The sequence below is a fragment of the Trichosurus vulpecula genome, chromosome 9, assembly GCF_011100635.1.
Source record: "Trichosurus vulpecula isolate mTriVul1 chromosome 9, mTriVul1.pri, whole genome shotgun sequence".
Classification (NCBI taxonomy): domain Eukaryota; kingdom Metazoa; phylum Chordata; class Mammalia; order Diprotodontia; family Phalangeridae; genus Trichosurus; species Trichosurus vulpecula.
In genome coordinates this window covers 143,501,428-143,525,024 of record NC_050581.1, presented here as the reverse complement: position 1 = coordinate 143,525,024, position 23,597 = coordinate 143,501,428, and the positions used below count along the sequence as shown (strand labels likewise).

At 43.7% G+C, this 23,597-nt stretch overlaps 1 protein-coding gene across 1 annotated transcript in view; it reads right to left on the bottom strand.

Moving 5' to 3' along the window:
* The window catches only part of IQSEC1 (IQ motif and Sec7 domain ArfGEF 1), a 103,521-nt gene that overhangs the window by 30,255 nt on the left and 49,669 nt on the right, over positions 1-23,597 (bottom strand). The window contains 3 exon segments of the mRNA XM_036738888.1: positions 6,272-6,438; positions 7,608-7,730; positions 11,836-11,997. Of these exon segments, the coding sequence (XP_036594783.1) occupies positions 6,272-6,438; positions 7,608-7,730; positions 11,836-11,997 (452 nt within the window).

Sequence of the window (23,597 nt, the reverse complement as noted above, 5' to 3'; positions counted from 1 at the left end):
ACAGAGCTGGGAGTTATAGTTCTAGATCTAAGTTATAATTCGGCCACTTATTAGCCACATGACCTTGATCAAGTCACTTGACTTTTCTTCAGTCTTCTCTTCTGTAGAGTGGGAACACTGTTAAATGAACCCATCTCTAAGATGCTTCCTTACCCAATTAAAAAAAATGTTCCTGATTATTCGTAACCTTTTTCTATTAGAGTTTGATGTTTTAGACTTTTAGTAGCTATTCCAAAATATAGTTGGGAAAGAGCCTTATCTGGTCTGTGTCCTGACTTAAGTGTCTTTTTCTTTCATATGTCTTCTTTTAAAGGACATTGCTGAAACTTTAATTCTAGTGGTATAAATGCTGGGTTTGGGGTCAGGGTTTGAGCTGCAGCTCTGCTGCTTACTATGTGACCTTGGGAGCTTCAGCTCCATGCGCTTCATTTTCTTCATCTGTAAAATGAGAGTAAAGGTTGGATTAGGTGACCTCCTTGCTGTCTTCTAGCACTAAATCTTCTCTTGCATACCCTTCTGCTATGAGGTTTGACTGAGGAAAAGCAAGATAGTACCGTGTCACCCATTCATCGTGAAAAATTCCCTTTGGATGGATCTAGAAACTAAAAGCACAAAGAGATAGTTGGATAAATGTATGGAAAAGGCATTTACTGAACATTTACCATGTTCCAGGTACTCTTGGGGATACAAGTATAAGGAAGTTAAACAATCTTTCTTTCAAAGAGTTTATGTTCTAGTGGAGGAAGACAATATATAAAGGGGAGAAGGAAATCAAGAAGGGATATGATGTAGAGGCCTGTTTCTAGGCACAGTGAGGCAAAAGCCCACCCTCTTGTCGTGGGCACCTTTCTAAGTGCCATTATGAGCCTTGTCACTGGTGGAGCCAGGACTTTCCTAGTTGCCTGAACAATTCCATCCCTGCCACACAAAGTGAAGTTGTGTGTGAAATGAGAAGAGATTGATCTAGCAATCTAGAATTTAGGGATGGTGAGAGATTTTTATTTCCTCCAGTGGCTTTCTCCAATGTTTGTGTCACGGGGAAGACTGCTGTTTGAAACTCATTAGACTAGGCTAGAATATTTTACACTTGTTACGTAGTAATCACTTAATAAATGTTCTATTAGCGATCTATCTAGTCATTCCAAGAGCAAAAATATTGTAAAGGAGCCTGAAAGTAAGGAAAAATACCCATGCAAATGCTTGTATTTCCCTTGTTTTTCTGTATTTATAGTGACTCAGAAAAATCAACCTACTCTTAAGTCAAGAGACCACAGCCAGTGCTATTTCTTGTGCCCACAGATGAAATCACACGGGGCTTTACGTTTTCACAACTTCATCTCCAGAAAACACGCCCAGAATTATTTCAGGCGAAAGAACAGCCCTGGAGGCAGGAGACTGAACTCGATTTCTTTAGACCTTATTAAGCAATCTTTAAAAACCTGAATCTTAAGAAACGATTTCTGTAAAGAGCCCAAAAGCTCCTCTGTTTCCCCAGAAGTGTTTATGTTTGTTCAGTGTCTTTTATGCGGCTTTATTGGCTGGGTAAATGCTACAGATCTGCTGAAATTCATGATGCCAACCCAGTGTGGTGGGAGAGAGATTTGGAGTGAGAGAGGTATGAGAGCACAAGTACAGGGTCTCTGTTGGCTAAGTGTAAACCAGGAAGGACGCAGCAGAGCAAAGGGGTAGGGGGATGGTGCCAGGAATCACTGGAGGAAAGAGGACTTTGGTGGGAGGAAGGCCAGTCATCTGGGATGGCTTTGAACCTCACAGAGAACCTCTGGCCCACACTGCTTCCCTTCCACGCGCCTGAGCAGGCGACCCCTTGCTGTGCATCTGTGTAGCTAGCCCATTCTTGCTGTAAGTTAGGCTGACACAGAAAATTGGAGAACTTTAGAATCAGCTTTTATTAAGTGCTTGCTGTGTGCCCATGTGCTGTGACAGATGCTGAGAATACAAAGAGAACAGTAAAGCAGTCCCTGCCCCAAAGAAGGTTCCCTTCCGCTACTCTACATGGGGGAGAAAACATGTATGTGTCTAAATATGTGTATATTCACAAATATCTAGGTAGTTAACTAAAGAGATATACAAAATAGTATATGTATGTGTATGTATACATACAGAAGGCCAGTTTGGCTGTACTGTAGTATTCATGGAGGGGAGTAAAGTGTAATACGACTAGAATGTAAGTTGGGGTCAGGTGATGGAGAGCTTTAAATATCAAATGATGGTCAATTAATTAGCAAGTTTTTGTTAAGTATCTGTTATGAGCTGGGGGGTACAGGTACAAAACAAATCCCTCCTTGCCAGAAATTCATATTTGATCATTGAGGTAATTGGGAATCACTGGAATTTGAGTAGGGGGTGGCATGGGAAGATCTCTTTAGGAAAATCACTTTGGCAGCTGTGTGGTGGATAGATTCAAGTGGGGAGAGACTTGAGGCAGAGAGGTCAATTTGGAAGCTATTGTAATAGTCCAAGTGAGAGGCAATAAGGATCTGAGCTAGTGTGTTGGCTGGTGTGAGTGGAGAGAAGGGAACAGGTGCAAGTGACGTTTGTGGCTGCAAAATTGCAAAACTGGAAAGCATCTTAGAGATGGGTTCATTTAACAGTGTTTCCACTCTACAGAAGAGAAGACTGAAGAAAAGTCAAGTGACTTGATCAAGGTCATGTGGCTAATAAGTGGCCGAATTATAACTTAGATCTAGAACTATAACTCCCAGCTCTGTGTTCTTTCCTTCTGATGCCACCCTTCCTAAGATTTCGTCACTTTTAACTGTTTTAAGCCTTTTTTTGATTTAACACTTAAGGAAGGCTTTGGAGTACACTTTGAAGGGAAGGTTGTGATATAGAAAATGTATTCATGGTCAAATAGAGGGTTTAAAATTTTATCTTGGGGGTAATCGGGAGCCACTGTTTTTAAAATAGGGAGTGACATGGTCAGACTTGCACTTTAGTAAAATAATTTTGATGAAAGAATGGAGGGCAGACTGGAGCAGGGCAAAACTTGAGTCAGGGAGACCAACTGGAAAGCTAATGCAGTGGTTCAGGTGATGAGGGTCTGCACCAGAGTGGCAGTGGTATCCGAGGAGATAAGGGGCCTCATACAAGAGATGTTGCAAAAGTATGATGTGATTTTGGACAAGTCATGTACCATTCTCTCTCCCCCTCCCTCAGTTTTCCTCAACTGTAAAATAGGAGGGGGGTTGGAGAGTTGGTCTCTCCCATCTCTAAATCTTATGATGTGCTTTAAATTTGTGCTTTAAAGTCTGCTAGTGCCTTCTCCTACCCAACAACAACTAAAATTACCTTGTACTTATCTTGTATATGTGTATTTACATAAATTTTTCTCCCAACAGAATGCAAGTTCTCTAAGGACAAACTGTTTCATGTTGTCTGTGTATTCCCAGTGCCTAGTACATAGTAGATGTTGGATAAATATTTGTTAACTCATTGGTTATTCCTCTGATTCTTACCACAGTCCAAGTGCGAATAGCACTCACTGTCCCGATTCTTTAGGGCTGTGTGGGGGGTATATTCCTCAGTCAATAAGTAATGGGAAAGTTGGATAATGGATGTTGAGGTGGTCATTGCTATTGATGGTAAGGTAGTCCAGTTTCACGCAGTGCAGACATCCCCAACTCTAGAGAATCTCTCTTCCCATTGGCTTGTCTGGGCAAATATTCATTTCCCCCTAGAACTTCTGGCCCCAGATTTCTAGAACCAGACACTGCATTCTTCTTTGCTGGACCCTGGAGCACTGGAAACTTCCTCTCTAATGGCTCAGTCATATAATTTAGACTAATTCCCTCCTTTTACAAATAAAGGCTAGAGGTCTGGAGAGGTCAACTCTATTGCTTAAAGAGCACACGATGAGTCTCCCAGTCTGGGGCTCTTTTTAAGGCACTAATTTTATGGCTACCCTGTTAGGGAAGAAAAACAATCCTTACTGTTGTGTAAGGCCCCTTCGGATTGGTTTGGAATCATCCCATCCTCTCCCAAGTGGCTACTTGTCTGCTTCTAGTTAGATCCAGTCCATAGGGAAACTCACTTTCAGTTCAATTCTCAGTTATGAAAAATGAGGGGCCTGCCTCATGAAGGTAGTTCTTGATCTAAGAAAAAGGCTGTCATGCTTTCCCCCAGACTTACCTTTGCTCCAAGAACCTGTCCTGGTATAGGTGTACCTGCCACAAGGGAGAGAGCTAGAGCAGACTGAAATGCACCCACATTTTTGACTTTCTTATTGAAAAGAAAGTACTTTTCATGAACTCACTTTCAATACTCCCAAGTGTAACTAGATAAAAAGACTAATTTTTAAGAGCACAATACAGGGGAAAAATTCTTTTAAGAGACTACTGTTAACTAATCTCATTAATTTTGATTTCACAAATTTCAAAAATGCTGATGCTTCAGACACAGGCTTGAAGTTTACCTTTCTTTGCATGAAAATACGACGTCTGTATCTATCTACCAAGTGAGTTAACGCAGGTAAAGCGCTCAATATGTGAACGCTGTCTCTAATTATTACATACGCTGAGCAACAATGAGGTATAAGCAGGATGGCAGGAGAAGGTTTACCTGCCTAGAGGACAAAATCTCTGCAAGAGTTACAGTAGGACTGAGTGTTTATACACTCGACAGGCTAATTTAAACTGGTTTTTGTCTACCTTTTTTTTTTTAACTAATTAAAGTACGGGATAACCTCTCAGAACAGTTGTTAGGATAGTTCTAGTTTTTAAATGTTCCTAAAAGTAATACAACTATCAGTTGGCTAGGTGGCGCCATAGTGTGCAGAGCACTTGGGCCTGGGGTCAGGAAGACCCGAGTTCAAATATGACCTCAGAAACATCCTAGCTGTGTGACCCTGGGCAAGGTTGTTAGTCAGTTTCTTCATCTGCAAAATAGGGATAACAACAGCACCCACCTTCCCAGGGTTGTTGTGAGGGGAGCAAATGAGATAATGTTTGTAAAGCACTTAGCACAGTGTCTGGCACATGATAAGTACCATATGAATGTTGTCATCATCATCATCATCACCACCACCACCACCACCACCATCGTCATCACCATCGCCATCATCAACATCATCACCATCGTCGCCATCATCATCATCACCATCATCATCATCACCACCGTCATCACCATCGCCATCATCACCGTCATCGTCATCACCATCACCATTGTCATCACCATTATCACCATCATCATCATCACCACCACCACCATCATCATCACCACCGTCATCATCACCATTACCACCATCATCATCACCACCACCGTCATCATCACCATCGCCATCACCATCATCGCCATCATCACCACCACCACCATCATCATCGCCATCACCATCATCATCACCACCATCATCATCACCACCATCATCATCATCGCCATCATCATCATCATCATCACCACCATCACCATCATCATCATCATCATAGTGGCAGCAGGAATTCTCTCTGGTAACAGTGTCAGCCTAGTTTTAGATATTGTATATTCTTGAAAATGACAAAATTATGCATCAAGCGGCTGGTGTTGAAGTGGATAGAGAACTAGGTCTGGGGTCAGGAAGCCCTGAGTTCAAATCTAACCTTAGAAACTTACCAGATGTGCAATCTTGGGCAAACCACTTAATCTTTGTTTTACTCAGTTTCCTCAACTGTAAAAAGGGGTAATAACAGTACCTACCTTATAGGGATACTGTGAGGAGCAAATGAGATACTATTTGTAAAGTGTTTGGCAGAATACCTGGCACATAGTAGGCATTATATAAATGCTTATTCCCTATCCCCCTATCAAAAATTTTTGCAGCAAACTTTTCACGGACTGAGACCCCCATCTGTTCCCTTGCAGGCAGCTCCTCCCCAATTTTTTGTCCTAGCATCGTGCCCCTGCCTTGTACTGTGCCGTGCACATAATAGGTATCTAATAAATGCTAGTTGAATCGGACTGAATTTCCAAAGAGACCCAGAAAGAAGAAAAGCACTGGAGAAGATGTGGGAAAATAGTAACACTGTTACATTGTTGGTGGAGTTGTGAACTGAGAAAATTTGGAACTCAAAAACTTGTTGATCTGAGTGTTGTAAACTAAAAATAAAATAATTAAGAAGAAAGAAGAAAAGCATGGAAACTAGGAGCCCGATGAAGACCCCCACAACCAGGATGGGATGTGCCTGCAGCTCTCAGCCCTCCACCTGGCTGAGGGGTTGGTATTTTTGGGAAAGTCTAACCCTGAAGGACTGCCTCCTCAAGCTCTAGCAGAGAAGCTCACCTCTCAAGTTCTTCACAAAATCCTCAAGTTTCATCTTGCGCTCAGGCTTCACATTGGGGCTGTACATGTCTGTGTTCAGCAGAATGATGGCGAAGGCCAGGATGAAGATGGTATCTGGGTTCCGGAACTGCCTCACTACCCCAGGGTTACAAATGCAGTACCGCTGGCTGCCGGAAGAAAGAGCAGGTCAGAATGGGGGGGTGGGGAGGGAGGACAGTAGGAATCAGCACCACTGAGACCAGACGTTGGGCAGGGCTCTAGGGCTGGGGGCTTTCTTTATAGCCAATGTCCCTCTCGTTCATGTCCTTCCAGGAGCCCACCTGAGACCCCCCAAAGCGTGGACAGATTCTGCATAAAATTAACCTACTGACTAATAGCAAAAGGTCATGTTTGTAATTCCAGGGGGGCAGCAAGGTTAAATATAAATAATTCACCCAAGGTTGTAGAGAAGCCAAGGTCTCTTGACCTTTAAGTGTTTAGCACAGTGTGGCACCTAATAGGTGCTTAATCATTGTCAACTGATTGACTAAGTTGAATCCCAGGTCAATATTATTTCCAGGCAATCATGCAATCTCCCTCACATTGCTCTAGTCCCATGCTATCGTATGCAGAGCTCTAATAGCCCCAAATTTCACCTCCAAAAAGAAAATGGTTTGGAAGAATTAGATATAAAAGCACTGTGCCTAAAATGTGGACTTTCCTGTACAGATGCATGGTGGTGCTGCCTTTCCTGACTCCCCACCCCACCAGCTGGTAACAACATTCCTTCTCGGATCTCCTACACAGAATGAGTTTTGCAACTCAGGGATGCTATGTAATACTTAGTATTATGGGTACCGGTGTTTGCGTCTTACTCCTTCAGGAGACTGTAAGCTCTGTGAAGGCAAGGACTGTGTTTTGTCTAAACTTCTTATATGCTCTACTATCTGGTGAAGCGCTTTCCACACCCAGTCCCATGATTCCTCCACGTCATTATCCATTCATCAGCCTCTTTTCCCATCTCCTATTTGGCACTTAATAAAGGCTCGTTAAGAGATCATTCAGCAATTATAACGTACCTAATATAAAGAAAAGTAACAGAATGAACAGGGTATGGGTAAAGGAGAAAGGAGAATGGACAATGAAGTGGAAGACATTTGGGATTAGAATTTTTAAAAATGAGAGTAGTCAAGGTGACTACAATGTGCTGGTTAATACATTCCGATTTATTGGAGGTTAAGAATGCTTCATGTGATTGGCAGAAATTAAAACCTAGCATGTCCAAACTGAATGGGATAAACCTGGTTCACTCCACTCGCCTCCAAGCTTGGGACCAAGGAAACCTGAGCCCCCAAACCTGAATGCTTCAATGAGCCGCTCCACTTTCTGGGCTTCTCCCTGGACTCGGATGTGAGCCTGAAATTTCCTGAGTGCTTCATCCAGTTCCATGGCCGAGAAGTCCATCTCATCTACCACACAGCTGGAACAGAGGGAGACGGACATGGTCAATCAGCCAGCACTCCAGCCACCCCTTGCCCACCAGACAAGGAATAGTTAAAAAAAAAAAAACCCTAAGTGTTAATCCTCCCCTCAGCAAATATACCTCATATTTATTCATGTATTGCCTCCTCACATTGAATGTAAGCTCCTTGAGGGCAAGAGATGTTTCATTTTTGTCTTTCTATTCCTAGTGGCAGTAAGGCGGTATAGCGAATAGGGGGTGGAGTTGGATGAGGAAGATCTGAGTTCAAATCCTGCCTCAGACACACACACACTAGCCAGGTGTCTCCAGGCAAGTCACTTAGCCTCTCTCAGTCTCAGTTTCCTCATCTGTAAAATGGGAATTATCTAGGGTGAGTGTGTGTGTATGAATTTTGTAGGGGCATGCACAGCTATCTTTATTTGTGTAGCACATATAATGAGTGCCTGAGATACTAAGTGATGAAAAAGGCTGCAGATTTCCTCATTTAATGATAAATCCACCCTTGCCACCTCCACAGGTCCTCTTTTCCCTTTCCTTCCCTCTTTTCATGACTATCTGCCAACACCAACAGGAAGGGGGAGACAACTGTGCCGACCTCAGGGGGATCCCAAGAGGACAGAAGCTAAGACATCAGTTCAAATTACCTCCTTCCATTAGTTCATTCAAAGATAATTTCCAAACTAAAAAGACTTCTCTCTTTCTCCAAACTAAAGGTTTATCTTTTAATAATGGAAGACTAATCGCTGCAACTTTGGGCTGATGACTGGAAACTTTGGTCGGAGAAATCTAACGTTGCTTAGGAGGCACTTTCATTAAACAGTCGGTAATGGCTGGGGGAGATAAGCCCGCTCTGCCCCCATTTCTGAGAGAGGACGAAGCAAGTGGGACCAGGAGGCTTTTGTTCAGTATCTTTATTCGCTGGTGAATCTGAGCCAAAAATAGAGCCCGTGATCTCTTCTGCAGGACAGAAGAATACAGAGGGCTTCCCCCAGCCCCCCATCTGTGCTATTTGAACTTCTCCCAGACCCACAACTACCCAGAATGGTCTGGGATGTGGCAGTAGGTGAGCTTGCTTCCTGAGGCCATGACTATTTCTGATTTAAGGACACAACAATGGAAGGATTTCCTACCAACAACAAAAGAAAAGTAGGAGAGGTAGGGGCAGCAGCAACCCTGGGGGTGCAATCTATCCAGAAAAGAATGGGCCAGGAGCTGGATTGGGGGGGTAGGAGGGGACAGGGAGAGCCAAGGCCAAAGAAACACAAAGGCCATATATGGGGCCAGTGATTCACCAGGCTGCTAATCTACTTTCCTCCTATACGACTTCCTCATACAAGGAAAAACAATACAATCAACAGGGCAGCAGCTATTTGCAGATTAGATGGAAAAGGAAAAGAAATGCTGAGCAGTTAAAAAAAAAACCCAAGAAGCTAAGGGGACCAGGTTGGGGTGAGAGGGGAAAGGAGTGGGCTTTTGCTCTTGTCCAAGGAAGGTCAGGTCAGATGGAAAATCAGGAAAATTTCCTACTTCTCCTTGGTCCTAGCTTCCTGAAATCCATTCTTCACATTCTTCCCACTCTCCCACACGCTCCAATCTATTTTCCTTCTATTGCCAGAACTCAGGCAGGTGTTTACATACACACACACACACACACACACACACACACACACACACACACACACATATTCATTCAGAGCTTAGAATTTGTGGCAAAGACCATGGGCTAAGTGTGTGAGGTTGCATGGCAGGGGGATTAACTTTTGGATGAGAAAAGAGGCTTTTAAAAGTTGAGTCAGGATTCATTCTGAGCTCAGAATGGGGTTAAATGCCAGGAGTTTGATCCTGAAGCAGGGAAGGGGTTGGCTGGGACATGCCTGGAAAATGAAACAAAACAAAAACACAAGAATTCAGTTTTGCTCTGGACTGAGAATTCATCCTTATTCATGTCTACACTAGAGATGACCTACGCATTTTTCAGGCAAACTTCCATATCATGTGTGGTTTGCTCTTCACTCTGATTTAGTATTGTTTGAGTAGGATTTGTTGTTTTTTTTCCCTGCTGTTATCTCATGGCTAAGTCTGTCTGAGTAGATGTTGTGTGTTTTAGGAGGAAAAGTCCTTGAGGACAGGGACTATGGATTTAGCATAATCCATTACCCAAGACAGTGCCAAATACATTGGGGGGCATTTCTATAGAGTATTGTCTCCACAGAATAAAGGGAGAATGAAATTCAGCTACAATGTACAATATTTAAATTAAATATCTGTACCCTTCTCTGAAAAGTTTTCGGCAATTGGCTCTCTGAAGCAAGATGAGGATGAAGGTGAGTGGGGATGGAGATCATCTCCTGCAGAGAGCTCTTCAGGGCCTGGGATTCCCTTGGACAATACATGGAATAAGGATCATGTACAGTATATACAACAGTGATGGGTCAATGTGTTTTGTTGGCTCTGCGAGGCCAGCTCAGCATGCCACGGAGGGGCTGAAATGGCTACCAAGTAGGCCCTGGACAGTTCCAAATACATGGTCTGAGTTATTTAGATGCTTTCATTCAACTTTCCCCATCAGAAGGAAGCCTGCTGTTCAAGCCTTCTCCAGAATATGTGAGCTCTTCATCTGCCCCTCAAACTCTCAATGCAAGAGGCTGGGGACAATCTGTCCTTTTGGTCTAAGGGAAGTCATTGGGACTCATGATACCATAGAGGGTAACCTCCTTTGTTTCTCTCCTTACACCACTGTCCAGAGCCTTCATGGCTCACTTATCAATATTTTGTATAGGGGTGATCAGGGGAGTTCTCTGGTCAATCTGATGAGCTTATAGGATGATAAATTGCTGTTTGAGACTTAAAGGAAATACAGTGCTTGAGCTATTAAGGGTCTACTGAAACTCAATTGGTTGACTTTGGCCTAGTTTTGTGCTAGGCCTACAAAAGGAGGTCAGTTTCAGAGGCAGACTTTTTCTTTTCTTTTCTGTCCTTTGGAGAGAACTAGAGAGAGCTAAGTGTCACTCTGAGACGAGGTGTGAAAGAAGACTTTGGTCTCTGTACAGTCCAATAAACTCCAGCACCTCATCTCCATGCTCTTAGGCAGTATCTAAACAGAGGAATTCAAAACATCAGAGAATTGGTTCCTTGGTCAAGCTAGGTGTATATGCTCGAGTCCGGGATGGAGACAGATCCAAAGCCTCAAATTTCTGTGCTAGTCTGTGAACTGTCTCCTCCATCCTAGAGGATAAAGCAGCATTAATTAAGGGCCTATTATCTGCTAGGCATTGAGGTATGATGAATATAAGGGGATGGAGGGAAGACCACTAATAGCTGGGGAGGATCAGGCAAGGCTTCATAGAGAATGTGGCACTTGAGCTGAGTTTTAAAAGAAAAGAGATTCTAAGAACAAGGATGGAGGAGGTTATATTTAGATACTGGGCTCTGGTCTATCCATTCCTAGGGGAGGTGAGGAGGTCTTGACATGGTAATAGCTTTTCTCCTGCTCTCACTGATGGAGTCATATGCAGAACATAATGTGATTTCATTTCCAGTAATAAATTATTGCAAAGCTTCGGAAAGGGGAAAGGCCCCCAAATTAATAGGTTTCCTTCTTCTTAAAGCAATTGCCACATAAATTCAGAGTAAATATCGGTCACTGAGAGGTCCATAAATCCCCATAAGCATTCTGTTGATCAATTCTGCTAGGAAACATTAGCGCTGCTGTTGAGTGATAAAGCCTACGTGTGACAGTGTGTGCTCATGAGAGGGGCAGCGTGTATGAAGCGCGCACACACACGGTGGAAGTGATAAGATGTGCATGTTGTCTGCCCCATTAGATTGTAAGCTCCTTGAGGGCAGGGGCTGCCTTTTGCCTCTTTTTGTATCTCTAGCTCTTAGCACAGTGCCTGGCCCATAGTAAGCACTTACTAAATGTTTATCGATGGCATGATGAATTGATAGAGCAAGTGAGGTCTCCCGCCCCCTTCCTTTGTTTACAATGCCCAGTATTCTTCCTGGGAATGAGCAGCACCCACGCCATACCAATTTTCAATCTTAGACCCTGTAGATATTCCTTGCCCATGCACTGGGGACCTCCACCACAAATGCTACTCACTCAAGCACATCCCGGTTGAACTGTTTCTGCCGGTTCCCCAGGAACTCCCCAATCATTTGCCTGCTGAGACCTTTCCTCTGAAGGAGGAAATGAGCAACACCCACAGGCGTGTCAGGGACGAAGCCTCGCTCAATGAGGTACTGGACTCCCTTTTCAGGTTTCCTGGGGAGAAAACAAAACAAAAACATTCAGTCATATGCCCACGTCTCCCCCACCCCCCCCACCCAAGGAATATAGGAATTACCAGACTCTGACCTACCTGTGGGCATGGAGCAGAAGCCTTGGAAAAAACTGCCAGCTCATACTCAATGTAATTCTATCAACAAGCTTTTATTAAGAACCTACTATGTGCCAGGGACTACTCAATAAATCCCAATGCCTCCTATGACCTCTGGGGTCAAAGGCAAACTTGTCTCTTGGGCATTTATAGCCCTTCACAAACTAGCTCCATCCTAACCATCCAGTCTTAGTATTCAGTACTATCTTTCATACTCTCTACGGTTCAAGGAGACTGGCTAGACACTTTTTTGGGTCTATGCTACATGTGCCATTTGCACATGTCTTTGCAGACAGAATGGAAGTTCTTAGGAGGGTGGGGGCCAGGCTTTCTTTTTCATCTTTATATCCTTCAGGCCTTATGAACCTCCTGGCACAGAGTAGCTACTGAATAAATACTTGTTGACTGACTGACTTTATTGGTTTCTCTCCTTCTCTCCTACACCCCAGGAGAGTGTAAGCTCTATGAGATCAGAGGCCTTGTCTTCTGTAAACTATGTCTCACCCCCTGATACTCAGGACAGTACTCTGTACTCATGAAACGAGCTTAACAAATGTTTGATATAATTTTTGAAACTGGAGTTACCTAATCCTGCTCTGGGCTAAACCGGCCAGAGGGTATATCCCTATAGGTAGGGGAAAGGCTGATGGAAGAAAAATTTACCCCATTGCCACGTCCTTTACCATGAGGTTTGAGAAAGACTAAGTTGCTTTCTCCTCTTTATCCCCTGTACCTGAGGTCCCAGGGCAGCCAGACGGGGAAGACAACTGTTCTGAAGACCTTAGAATGATGAGCCATGCCCATGTGGCAGGCTTAGGAAACTGTCAGAATTGTTCTACTGAAATGAAGGCTCCCCAGACCCTCATAGCAGGATTTTCATCAGACCTTTGGGTTTCCGTCAGCCTGTCTTGTGCCTGTAAGGTGGAGCTTAGATGGAAGAATACCACTACCTAGGAGACCACTTGTTGGTAAATCATGTTGACAGCTCCTCCCAAAAGTCCTTCCATTTTGTGTCTACTGGGAGAACAATTTCTCTTCTGAATAGGGCACTGGGGGAAAGAATCAGCTTGACTGTCAAGAACATTAGTATTTGGCAATCTTGCTGGAGAACTGGAGCCATTTCCCACCCTTTCCCTGGGGGGTTCAGGCAGGGCAGAGAGCATTCATTCTTAGAGGCATATGGGCCAGTGCCCACTCTCGCACTGAGAAGTTCTAGGCCACCTTCCACCTATCCTGGGGGTTGGGGTGGAGTCATACATAGGCCAGAAGTGAGCTGCTCCTGACTCTCCAGCAAGACCTCAAGGATACTGCATTTCCAGGTACAAGTTAAATCAATGTCCAAAAGCAAGGTCAGTCATAATCCTATCCCCAGATGCTTTGTCAAAAGGCTCTACCTCTGGTCCATCTTAGTCACTGTTATTCCTAATGACCCATCGGCAGACACCACCTCTTCCCCAGATTCTCTAACCTCCCAATATCAAAACAATCTAATTTCCCAAAATACACAAACACTAACTCAGTTTTCAAAACTCTTTCTCTTTTCCATCCCACTGGGAATATCCAAAGGCTTCTGCTGCTGCAGCTTCCATGATTGCCTAACCAGGGGTGGGGAACCTGTGGCCTCAAGGCCACATGTGGCTCTCTAGGTCCTCAAGTGCGGCCCTTTGATTGAATCCAAACTTCATAGAACAAATCCCCTTCATAAAAAGACTTGTTCTGTAAAACCTGAACTCAGTCAAAAGGCTGCACTCAAGGACCTAGAAGGCCACATGTGACCCTGAGGCTGTAGGGTCCCCACTCCTGAACCATAAGTATTTCCAACTGCTATAAATTTCATTCTAGGATTTATTCAGAAACTACCGATTTTCTAACAACAAAGTCAAAGGCAGCAACGGGAAATGCTTTCCAAACAAACAAATAAACAAAACAAAAGAAAACACCATCTCTTAGGATGTCTTATTGTTATACTGTCCTGAGAAACAATCGCAACACAATGTAAGCTCCCCTTCCTGTGGGTCCCTACCACCGTCCCCAAGGAAATGCAATTTCCAGGGGTGGGATTATCCTGGTAACTTCCTTTAAGTTTGCCGAGGTATTGAAGACTTCCCCAGACAAATCTCTCCCCCTGACAACCTACAGCACTCTGGACCCTGCAACCTTGATCTTTTGATTATATTCAATTTGGCACCTGATTACATACCACAGATAATTGTTTTCTGATGATTTCTTGTAGGTAAGTCTCGGTGAACTCTTCAAGGGCAGGGGCTGCTATATTTTTCTATTCCATCCCCCACATTGAGAAAAGAATAGGCTTCTAACAAATACTTGCACGAATGAAATGACTCCAGATTCCTGAACTGAGGATAATGGGGTACAGAGTTTTGTTTTTGGCACTGGATTCCAGGCAAGGAGAGTCTGTGTCCAGTTTCATCTTCATGCCCATTGCAAGGGTCATGGGCTAGGGGTATAAGCCTTGCCCACAACTCCGGAGGCACTTTGGAAACTGGAGTTTGTTAGACAGTCTGCAAGCTGGTTTCCCCACCTGGTGGTACTCAGACAGTAGAGAGAAAAAAAAGAGGAAACACAGTGGATGCTTGGCACAACCTGACAAACTCTGCTGATCTTCCTTTGGTAAGGTTCACAATCTCCTGACACATGACCCAGACTCTGCAGGGGGATCTCTGTCTCTGAGAACGGTGCTGGGGGGTTGCACCTTTCCTCTAGTAAAGACTGGAACTTGGACTCTAATTCTACGTGATTCTAAAACACTTATATAAACTGCCCTATGAATAGTAGGAGGAATAAGACCACCAAATAATAATAATAAACAGAACTCTCATATCAGCATGTACTTTCTACTTTTCAAAGCTTTCCCAATTATCTTATCGGGTTCCCACAATAACTCTGAGATGATTTCATCTCACAAGGTCCAATATTTTGCTCAAGGCCATAAAAGAAATGAAAAGACAAAGCAGGACTGGAACACTGTGGTCTCTTCACTCCTAGCTTGGTCCTCTTTTCATTGTACCAGGGAGACAAGCCAGGGTTAGCTCTTCCTAGAGGACAAGCCTTTTCCCTGCCTCTCTGGACATTATTTAGTCGAGCAGCCTGGCGTACTGAATAGGGAGCAGCCACGGAGTCGCAAAGACGTGGGCTCAGGTCCTATGTTTGATACACCCTGCTTGGGTGACGATGGACAGGCCACCTCTTTAACCTCTCAATGACTCCCCCAGCCAACTCTCTGACACTCTTAAGCTGTAAGGCAGTTGATGGTCTGCAATGGGAGAGGGAGTTTTCTAAGCATGAATTTCTCACGCCAGTGAAATCATACGTCCTGTTAAAAAATAAAATGAAGCTTGCAATCAATCTTTATTGCTCCTTAGGTGTGTTCCAATAACACCCTCCAAGTGATCTTCAAAGGTCCTTCTTGGTTCCTATCTTTAGTTATCCAGTAGAAACAGCTACAAGTCCTGAGTAAATCCTCACTGGCTTTCTCAGTCTTGCTCAAGTGAGATCCCACGTTGATAGAGGCTGCCTGGTCTCATGGACAGAGTCCTAGTCTTGGGTTCCCATCCTCCCCTGGTCACATTCATCCCAGTTGTGTGACCCTGGATGAGTCACTTTAGTTTCCATCTCCTCAACTTTAAAGTGAAGGGTGGGGTGGGAGTGGTAATGTCACAACCAGGCATTAATATTCCTCTTTTTTAAGGTTTCTGAAGTACTCCGCATACATTATATCACTTGATCCTCACATTTATTTAGTACTTTACAGTTTACAAAAGGCTTTATACTCTTCAAACGGTTTCCTATTGACCGTCTCATCTGGTCATCACAACAGCCCTGTGAGGAAGCACTACAGGTTCTATTTAGCCATTTTTACAGATGAAAACCTGAGGCACTGGGAAATGAAGCAACTTGTTTGTTCAGGGTCATACGGGTAGGAAGTAACCGAGCTGAGGTTCAAGACCAAGTTCCCTAACTTTAAATCCAGCCCTCTTTCCTTTACACCATATGGTTTTCTCTATTGGAAAGATGATGACGTCAATAACAATAGGTAGCCCGTTAAGGTCTGCAAAGTGCTGTACAAATATTAGCCCATAAGATCCTTACAATATCCCTGAGAGGCAGGGGTGTCTATTATCCCCATATTTACAGATGAGGAAACTGAGGCAAACTATGGTTGTGACTTGCCCAGGGTCACACAGCTATTATGTATCCAAGGTAGGATTTGAACTCAGGTCTTCCTGATTCCAAGACCAGTGCTCTATTCTCGGTGACATCTAGATAATTTAAACGACTTTAACAACTTTGCAATTGGCTTTTTTGAAGTGTTTCAAGTTTACTGAGCTGCTCTTCCTTTTTAACACGATTAGTTAGTTGTTGGGTGCCCACTAGGCACTTTGCAGGGTGCTGGCTGGCATGAAACTAAAGCTGCAGGATGAGCAGAGTTTGCCATCGGGGACCTTACAGTTCAGCAGGGGAGATAAAACGACCAGCACAGACGACTTGTTAACATAGGAAAAGGACAATCACAAGGTACATTTTTGTTTGGCTGCTGATAGCATCTGAACTCTTCTGTCTAGTGTGGAGATGAAGATGCTTATCTCGACAATTCTGTTCCATCGTTGGCTGTGACATCCATAGCCGCTCGTTTGCCACAGGATCACAGGATTTAAAGCTAGAAGATCTTCAAGACTGTTTAGTTCAACTCTACGATTTTATATAGTAGGAGACAAATCCAGGAGATAAGAAGCACTTGTCCAAAGGCATATGTGTAAAAAGTGGCAGAAACTGGGTCTTGAACATAGTTTTTCTGAATGCAAATCTGTTTCACTTTCTTCTCGATTACAGTGCCTTCCCATATTTAGATGTAGACAGCCACATTTTTCTGACTTCTGAAATGAGACACAAACCTACGGCCTTTTATCCATAACATTTCTCCCTCCTGGCTGGCCTATTGCAGCAGCCTAATTGCCTCCCTCTCTGATCTCTCCTCCACAACTGCTAAGGAGCTAGCCTAGGGCAGCCCACATCACTTCTCTGCTCAACAATCCCCAGGGGCCTTTTATTGCCTCCAGGATAAAAATGCAACTCGTCTGTTTGGCATCCAAAGCCCTTTGCAATCTGGCTCCAACCTCCTCTTCTAGACTTAGGACATTTATTATTCTCCTTTATGACCTGCCATGATTCAACTAAACTTACTACTGACTTCCTCCCACATGGCACTACATTTGGGGGGAGGGAGTGGAGGGGGGGAAGAGTACCCTTGGCAGAGGCCATTCCCCGGCTTTTAACTCCCTCCCTCATCTCTACCCTCTCAGAATCTCTAGCTTCCTTTAAAGACTCACTCAAGTGAAGTGCCGATTCCCACATGGAGACTTTGCTGGTTTGCCTTCACCTCGCTAACAACAACCTTGTATTTATTTACTTGACATGTATTTTACATCTTAGATGTATACATAGTGTTTCTCAAGTCAACAAGCCTTTATTAAACACATACTCCTATACCAGGTTCTGCGCTAAGTAAGCTCTGGGAATATGAGGAAAGGCAAAAAACAATCCCTGCCCTAAGCTTACAGTCTAATAATCATGTTACGAACAATGCACATATGACATACATACACATAGATATACACACATGTGTATATTTATGTACATATATACATACACAAACATAGGTTTATGTACATATAGATGTAAAAACAGATCCATACATCTTGTTCTGTGAGATGTGGATTCAGTCAAAGGGCTGCACTTGAGGACCTAGAGGGCCACTTGTGGCCCCGAGGAAGTAGGTTCCCCATCCCTGGACTAGATGGTCCATTTGAATTCTAAGACTTTGTGCTTTATGAGTTCTCTATGAAATGAATGCATTTGCCCTAGGTCTTTATGTTCATTAATACAGAGGTTCTCTGTTCCCAAGAGGCTGAGAAGAGGTGTCAAGGATAAGAAGAAAGAGGTGAAGAATGCAGGATTTGGAGCCAGAGGGTACTTTAGAATCATGTAGTCACACCCATTCACTTCACAATGAGGAAAACTGAGGCTAAGAGATGTCATATGACCTGCCCAAGGTCACACCATTAAGTTTCTCTTGTCTTTGAAAATATGAGAGAGAAAGCCATGCGGCATCCCCTCCTAATAGTAAACATATATATGGTACTTTAAAGAATGCAAATCATTTTCCTTTCAGTAACCCTAATTGTGAGATAGGTATTACATGTTCATTTTGCAGATGAAGAAAATAATACCTAGCGAGGTTCACTGATTTAGTCAAGGTCACATAACTCACTCCAGTAGCCAACATGGAATCAAACTTGAATATTCATTCAATGGTCTTTTCTTTTAACCATGCTACATTGTCTCTATTGATGCAAACTGGAACCTTTCCATGACCTAAGACTTAATAGATGGTTCTTCAGCAACAGTAAGACATCTACATAAGACAGATACCCTGAAAAGGTGCTGGGAAGTCTTTCCAGTTAGGTTGAGCCTGCTGAAGCTTAAGTGCCTTTGATCAACCAATGGCACCTTCATAGTGCAAGAAGGCACCGGAATGGAGCTTTTCTGAAGCTATGCAAGTATAGACTAAGAATACAGTTATAGGCTGTGATCAGGTTTTTGGACAAACTAGATCTGGGAAAAAGAAGGATAACCTGTATTAGGTTTAATTCGAACATTGAATACTTGCTTTGCAAAAGGTGGTTACTGAGGATACACAAGTGAAAACAAAATCATCCATGCCCTCAAAAGATTTTACATTATAATGAGGGGGACAGAACATGTACGGCAGAGAAGCAAATACAAGGTAATCTGAGAAGGGAGACCTCACCAATAACTACAAGTATTAGGAAAGGCCTTGCACAACTCTGAAAGACTTAAGAACTCTGATCAAATGAAGTCATAAGCCATGTTTCCAAAGGACCAGTGATAAAGCATGCTACCCACCTTTGAGACAGAGAGGGGATGGACTCAAGATGCAGAATAAGACAAACATTTTCATATAGATCCAATTTTATCTTGCTTAGTTCTACATATTTGTCATAAGAGTGTGTTTGAATTTTTTTTTCCCAATGAGGGGCATAGGTAGAAGGAACAGTGGGTTTTTTTGTTGGGAGAAAAAAAAAAACCAGAAAGAAAATAAAAAGAGAGAAAGGAGGTTCACTGAAGCGTTAAAAAAATTCACAGAAAAGAATAGAAAAGAAGGCCAGAAGGTATCACAGGTTTGAAAGTTCCATGTTGGATTTATTATACACTTATAAAGCAGCCTGTAAGTAAAGAGATTCAGTTTCATGTTCAACCCTCCCTTCTTGTTTTACTACACGCATGGAAAATGTTCATTGTATTTGGTATTTGGAGAACAAAAAAAGGTTTTTTTCTTAAAGGGAAAGGCTTTGCATGAGGGGTAGTACTTGGTGGAGCCAATACAGTATATTTGTATGTGTGCAAATTCTACACACTGTACACATACAACACTACCTACACTTACACTGAATGCATGCTTGTTTGTCTTTAGATTATTAGCATCTTAGGGAAGGTGTTAGCCTACTATGACCTCTCTATGAACACCTGGTACAGTGCTAGGCACTCAACCTTTCTTTCCAGGGAAGCTTCTTCTAATGCCACATGAGCAGAGAGGAAGGAAAAAAAGACTTTTTTAACATCCGCAGGAAAGTAAGCATGAGTCTAAAGGAAACATTTCAAACTTGCCTTCACAGGTTCCAATTGATAGCCATCAGACCGTAAGACTGGCAAAGATGACAAATGTGGTGGAGCTTCAGGGGAAACAGGCAGCCTTAGCACACTGTTGGTGGAGCTGTGTATTGGGACTGCCATCTTGGAAGGTAATTTGGAACTATGTCCCAAGAGCTGTTTGTATCCACTACAGTGATATAGTCACTAGGCCTATAACCCAAAGAGATCAAAGAAAGAGGAAAAAGACCTACATCTACAAAGATGTTTGTAGTAGTTCTTTTTTTGTGGCAGCACAAAATAAGAAACTAAGGGGAAGTCCTCCTGTTGGGAAATGGAGGTATATGGTGGTGATGGGCTATTATTGTGCCACAAGAAATGACAAAATGGAAAGTTTCAGAGGAAACTGGAGGACCTCTGTGAATTCATGAAAAGTGGTCAGAAATAAGAGAACAGATGTGCAATGACAGCATTATCTAGAAAAAATGACATTGAAAGACCCTAGAACTCTGATCTATGCAATGATAAACCATGAGCCCATGAGACTGAAGATGAGACAGGCTTCTCACTTCCTGCCAGAAAGGTGACTGAACTTAAAGATGAAGAAAGAGACACACATTTTTGGACATGGCTAATGTGGAAATTCGTTTTGCTGGACTATGCATGTTTATGATGAGGGCTTTGTTTGTTGTTGCTGTTCGAATGATGGTGGTGGTGGTGGACAGTAGAAGAGATAGAGTGTAAATGCATGTAAAATAAATGATTGTATATGAATTGGTTGATTAAACAATAACATTGTACCTTCCCCCAAAACTATCTTCACCAACAAGCACGTGTCTTTGGGCACAAAGTAGTCACTCAAACTGTCTATACGACTAGCAATGAAACTTGCCCAGGGGGCACGGCCAACTCTCTTCTTTTGACAGCTCCCCAAGTCTGAGATGGGATGGCTCCTAAAGACCCCAGCAAAGGACTACATTACCTCCAAAAAAATCACATTAAAACACAGCTACCAGAGTGCCATGGATGGACCAGCTGGGCTGCTAAGAAGTATTTCATAGGTGAAAGCCTTCTGTGAAAGGGACAGAAAGATTGCATTCCTGAGCTTCACTTACTTAGAAGGGATTTCAGAGATCACCTAGCCCAGAGGTTCTTAATCTGTGGTGCACGGACCATAGATCTCAGGAGGCTTTGTGAACTTAGATGAGAAAAAAAAAACCACATCTTTATTTTTACTAGTCTTTGGCTTCCCTTGGCAATCCTATGTTTTTTATTCTATGTCTTTAAAAATATTTTAGGCTTCACTAGAAAGCCAAAGGGGTCTAGCATACAAAAAGGTTAAGAACCCCTAATCTAGTCTGACTTTCTGATTTTGTTGATAAGAAAGCTAAAAACCCGGAGAGGTCACTCAAGGTCACAAAGTCAGTGGCAGAGCCAAGCCCACAAGCCAGGTACTCTATCCAATAAGTTCTGCCTTCTAACCTCATCTTTGCACTTAATAGGGATTTACCAAAGGGGATCTCCATGGCTGAGCCCTTGAAAAAGACATAGCTACTGGAGTCAAAGGCAGGAAAACAAAGATGCTTTTACAAAGCTTTCTAGAAAGTGTCCTAGCTGCCTAAGTGCTGAGGCTTCATGGAAGCCTGCATGTGTCTGACTGCACAGACTTAGGAGATCTGTCCTGTTTAGAGCACCCCTAGGCCCACCCCCACCCTGCCTCCACCCCAGGCTTCTTCTCACTATGGCCTGTTCTGAGATGGCTGACACTAAGCTTAGTGTCTGCCCTCAGCTTCCAAGGGAAGGAGAAATTACACAGAGATTGGGAGAGCCCTGAAACTGAGATCTCTTCAGAGCTGGAGGGGCTGGGAAGGCGGAGCAACCCACTGACCCTGCAATTTCTAGACCTGATTCTATGTCCGACTCTTCTCAAATACTGGGCTCATCCTTGCCACGCTTGGGCAGCCTTAGGGACTCTGGCAGGGCAGGCTGCCTCTCCCAGTTCTTAGGTTGGGAATGGGGTTGAGAAAGAAGGAAACTGAAGGAAACCAGGTAGGCAGCCCAGGATGGGGGCCTCAGAATATCAGCATTCTCTAGATGCTCAGGTCAAAATCCAACCACCCCTTCATGCCCTTCCTCCCTCAATATCTCCTTGTGACTTCTAACATACTCATCACACTGCCAGTGTATGCGAGTAAGCTCTGCTTCTGGAGGCCAGATGTGACAGCTGGCAGGGAAGAAGCCTTGTGTTTACTGGGGGTCTGAATTTGATCAGGTACCAAAAAGAACATACCCACACATCTCTGCCCTCTGGGAGTTTATAATCTAAGGCAGACTGGTACTGGCGTCACACAAAAATACTTGGGCATGGCGGGGCATACAAATACACACAGGCTCTGGTCATTTTCTAAGGTTACCCTTACACAGTGTTTTTCCTTTCCATTTTTTTGGTTACGCTTGTTCGGCTTGAAGCAGTTCCCTTACAGGAAGGGCACAGGCAGCCAGAGGCCTACTTTGGGAAACCATCTGTAGGAAGGGAAGAGAGTCAAAGCCAAGTCTTAAAGTGAAAGGGGGAGGGGAGTGGGAAGGGGCTGAGGGTGCTACAGAACCTCTGTCCTGGTGCAGAGTGGTCACTTTTTGTATCCTTCTGAACTGCCTACTCAAGTTTTCTGTGATCCCCAACTCTCTCTTCCTAATGCTTCTCCTAAAGAGGAAATGAGGTTTCTTCTCTCAGACCTTACAGAGTACTTTGCTTAGAGTTACAGAACAGTATTGTATAAAACACAACGAAATTTGAAAAAGGACTCAATCTGAATTCTATGTGTTTAAACTATCTGTGTTACCTTGGAATGGCACATCCCAGCCTCAGTTTTCTTATCAACAAAAAGAGTTAGCTGGACTAGCTCTCCAAGGCCCTTTCAGCTCTAAGTCCTATGATCCAATGACTTAGTTGCCAGATCACCCTCCCTCCCTCTTACCTTCCCTGTGACTGTCCATGGCAGATCCCAGCCCCTCAGGCTCACAAGCAGGAAGGCATCCTGGACTCCTCACTATTTCTCACCCGCCATGTTCAAGCTGTTGTCAAGGCCTGGCCGATTCTGCCTTTGTAGCGTTTCTTCTCTTCCCTGCCACTGCTACCACTCTAGTGCAGGCCCTTATCACCTTATCCCTGGACTAGTGGGGGAGGGGGGTGTCTGCCAGCCACAAGTCTCTCCTCCACTCTGGTCCACCCTCCATTCAGCAACCAAAGTGACCTTCCTAAAGCGCAGGTCCCTACCACCGACTCACATCTCGCCTCACTCCAGTCGGTTCTCCACTTAGCTACCAAAGTCATCTTCCTAGAGCACAAGGCTGACCATGGCATTTCCCTAGTTAATGTATTCCAGTGCCTCCCAGTTGTCTGCAGGATCATGTACAAAATCCATTCCTTGGCTTTTAAAGACCTTCATCACCTGGCTCCTTTTAGCCTGTCCAGTCTTTTCACATCTTGCTCCCCTCAACGTGCAGGGCCTCTGGCTTCTCGGCCGCTCCTGGCCTAAGACATTCCATTGTCTGATTCCATGAATTTTAACTGTCTCCTGTGCCTGTAACTCCCTCTCTCCTCACTTCCTCCTCTTGGACATCCTTCACATTTCAGCTGAAATCTGGGGTATCCACTGACCTTTTGAGATTCTGGATGAAGATGCCTACCCAGCCTTGAACTTCTAGAATTATAGACAAAAAACATTCAAGGAAAAACCTTCAGTTTGGTGATGGGGTGAGGGGGATAATGGAGGAGTGGGATGACTCCAATAGGCAG